Below are 2,603 nucleotides of genomic sequence, written 5' to 3' on the forward strand. Positions count from 1 at the left end.
TCCGTCCAGAAGACCTATACAATTTTTTTCTTTTTGTTTTTTTTTCTTCTGCTTTCAATTAGCATTTTTCTATATTTAAACTCAACATCTTAATTTAAACATTTCTACAAATTCCAGCAACCATTGGGAAACACATAATTCATGGTGCATTTCAACAGAAAACATTGCCTAGTTTGTATTTTGTGGTAAGTTAAAAACAGCTTCAGATTCGAATACAAAAAATATCTTCTGGTGAAATATTACAGATCCTAGCTGCACGTAAAGAGGACAGTGGCACATATGTGTGCACCTCTCGGAACACGGAGGGCTCTACTGACACCAGGGTGGAAGTGATTGTTGATGGAGGAGCCCAAGTCCCCTCAGCACCCATTGCCTCAGTATCTGAGCCGTTGATGATTGTGGTGGAGGGACAGACTGTAACACTGACCTGTGAGGCCCACGGTAATGTCTTCATTAAAGTCTGACTGCTTCTTAAGCCTTGTCCTTTTGTGTCTCTTTTTATTGGTGAGAAAACAGGTTAATTGAACATGTTGTCATAAAAACAGAACAGTTTACTTTAATTTTATATGTGTCAAGAGTTTTAGTTGTTTATTTTTTTGTTTTGTTTTTGTTCTTTGTAGGAATTCCATTACCAACAATCAGGTGGTCTAAGCTGCGGTCCTCCCTGCCTTGGAGGCACAAGGTGGTAAATAACAACCTTATTCTGCCCAGTGTTGGCCGACAAGACTCTGGGGAATACATCTGCAGTGCCACAAATACCATGGGAACCAGTGAAGTCACCATTACGTTAGATGTAGAGTGTGAGTGTTTGCATTGGAGTTATCTCATCTTTCAGCTTTAGTTTTTAATTATTTTCTATTTTATTTATCTTTTGTTCTTCTTCTGCCTCTAGCTCCTCCTTATGCCACCTCTGTACCTGATAATGTGGCTGTACGAGTCGGTGAGGTGATCAGGCTACAGTGCCTGGCACATGGCACCCCTCCCCTGACCTACACCTGGACAAAGTTAAATGGGAACCTCCCTCCAAGAGCTCATGTCAGTGGAGGTGATCTCCAGATCGACCTGGCTACTCCTGAGGATGCTGGGAGCTACAAGTGCATKGCCAGCAACAATGTTGGCAACAGTGAAGTAACTGCGAAAGTCACAATCAGATGTAAGTTTTTACATATTTGACTGAATGATTTACAGACAGATTACAGAATGATTCTAAAATCAAAKTAAAACTGCAAGCAGTGATAAAGGGCCCTCACGCACCAGAAAAAATATCCTGATTGTGCATCAGTATTCACATTCATTACTCAGGTAAAAGTATAGATACTAAGGTTTAAAAATACTTTTTTAAAGTAGAAATATCAACTCAAGCTTTTTACTCAAATAMAAGTGTAAACGTACCAGTTGTAAAACTAGAACGTAAAAGTAATGGGGGAAAAAAAAGAACAAAAACTCAGTCTGCTCCACAAGGATCTATAGTGCACAACCTCCTCCCAAAAAAGCCTTGTTCTCAAGACCATAACTATAATATTGACCAGGTTATCATTGTAAATGAYGGCTTACATTTAAAATAAAGGCTTATAGTCCATGGGCTAGAGTGGCTCACCGTGCAAACAAATATGCAAATATGTCATCAGAGGGTCAAAATGTCACAACCCCAACAGAAGATGAAATTTTTCACCTTTTGAGTTTACCACACAGATCCTAAACGTTCAACTTTCTTAGCCTTTTCATGCACCATAGGATCCACTTATTCAGAAAAAAGTCTGTTAACAAAATAAAAGTTGAAGGTACTACTCCACAGGGACCAGTTTTSACCACACYCCTGCTCATTGTGTGCACAGTTCAGAATTTTCAGGATCTCAAACTTACATGTAGATTCACCATGTCAGAATAAAATGTCTTAAATCTGGTGTTAAATGATAGGTATTGATGTGGTCTCTCATTTACATGTGCTTTTGTTGATTACTTATGCAACAGGTCATTTTAACAGCCAGGAGTTRAAAGTAACAAATAAAAATTGAACTTATTGCTCACAGAAAAGTGAATCATCTCTTTCCCATTTGTCTCCAAACTTACCAAATGCCTCTTAGTAAGCCTCAGTGTTTTGAAAGATCTTCATGCTTTTATGCTTAAAGCGACCAAAAGACTGGAAATTGTTCCTATCAAATAAGGATAATTTAAAAAAAATTTATGGACCAAGGTGGTCAGAACAAATGTCAGTACCGGTATGTGGCTACAGCTAAGGAAAACTGAAGTGCTGCATACATGTTACAGGGCCAACTCAATCCTTCTCACCAAAAATGTGTTTGCTAGGTCTACATGCCTACACAGAATGTGACAGTACAAGTGCCTTTAAGGGAAAAGGGAAAGTGAAAGGCATGAAGCTCCTTCAGAACAWTGACTTACCAAGAAGCATTTGGTAGGTTTGGAGACAAATGGGGCATTGATGAGTCACTCTTCTGTGTGTGAAGTTTACTTGTGCTTTGTATGGTCTGCTATTAGACATAAAGCTGTAATAAATGGATACATTAATTTCTCCAATTTTACATGAATTCTTCTTTAGAAGTGGTTGAAGTTCAAGCTAATCAAAGAATAACTCTGTGAAAGCC

General features: G+C 38.5%; 1 protein-coding gene across 1 annotated transcript in view; it reads left to right on the forward strand.

The window, feature by feature from the left end:
• The window catches only part of hspg2 (heparan sulfate proteoglycan 2), a gene marked incomplete in the record, with an annotated part of 235,200 nt that overhangs the window by 192,815 nt on the left and 39,782 nt on the right, over positions 1–2,603 (forward strand). The window contains 3 exon segments of the mRNA XM_014024404.1: positions 246–441; positions 621–800; positions 893–1,153. Of these exon segments, the coding sequence (XP_013879858.1) occupies positions 246–441; positions 621–800; positions 893–1,153 (637 nt within the window).

This window comes from Austrofundulus limnaeus, unplaced genomic scaffold, assembly GCF_001266775.1.
Source record: "Austrofundulus limnaeus strain Quisiro unplaced genomic scaffold, Austrofundulus_limnaeus-1.0 Scaffold421, whole genome shotgun sequence".
NCBI classification, from domain to species: Eukaryota; Metazoa; Chordata; class Actinopteri; order Cyprinodontiformes; family Rivulidae; genus Austrofundulus; species Austrofundulus limnaeus.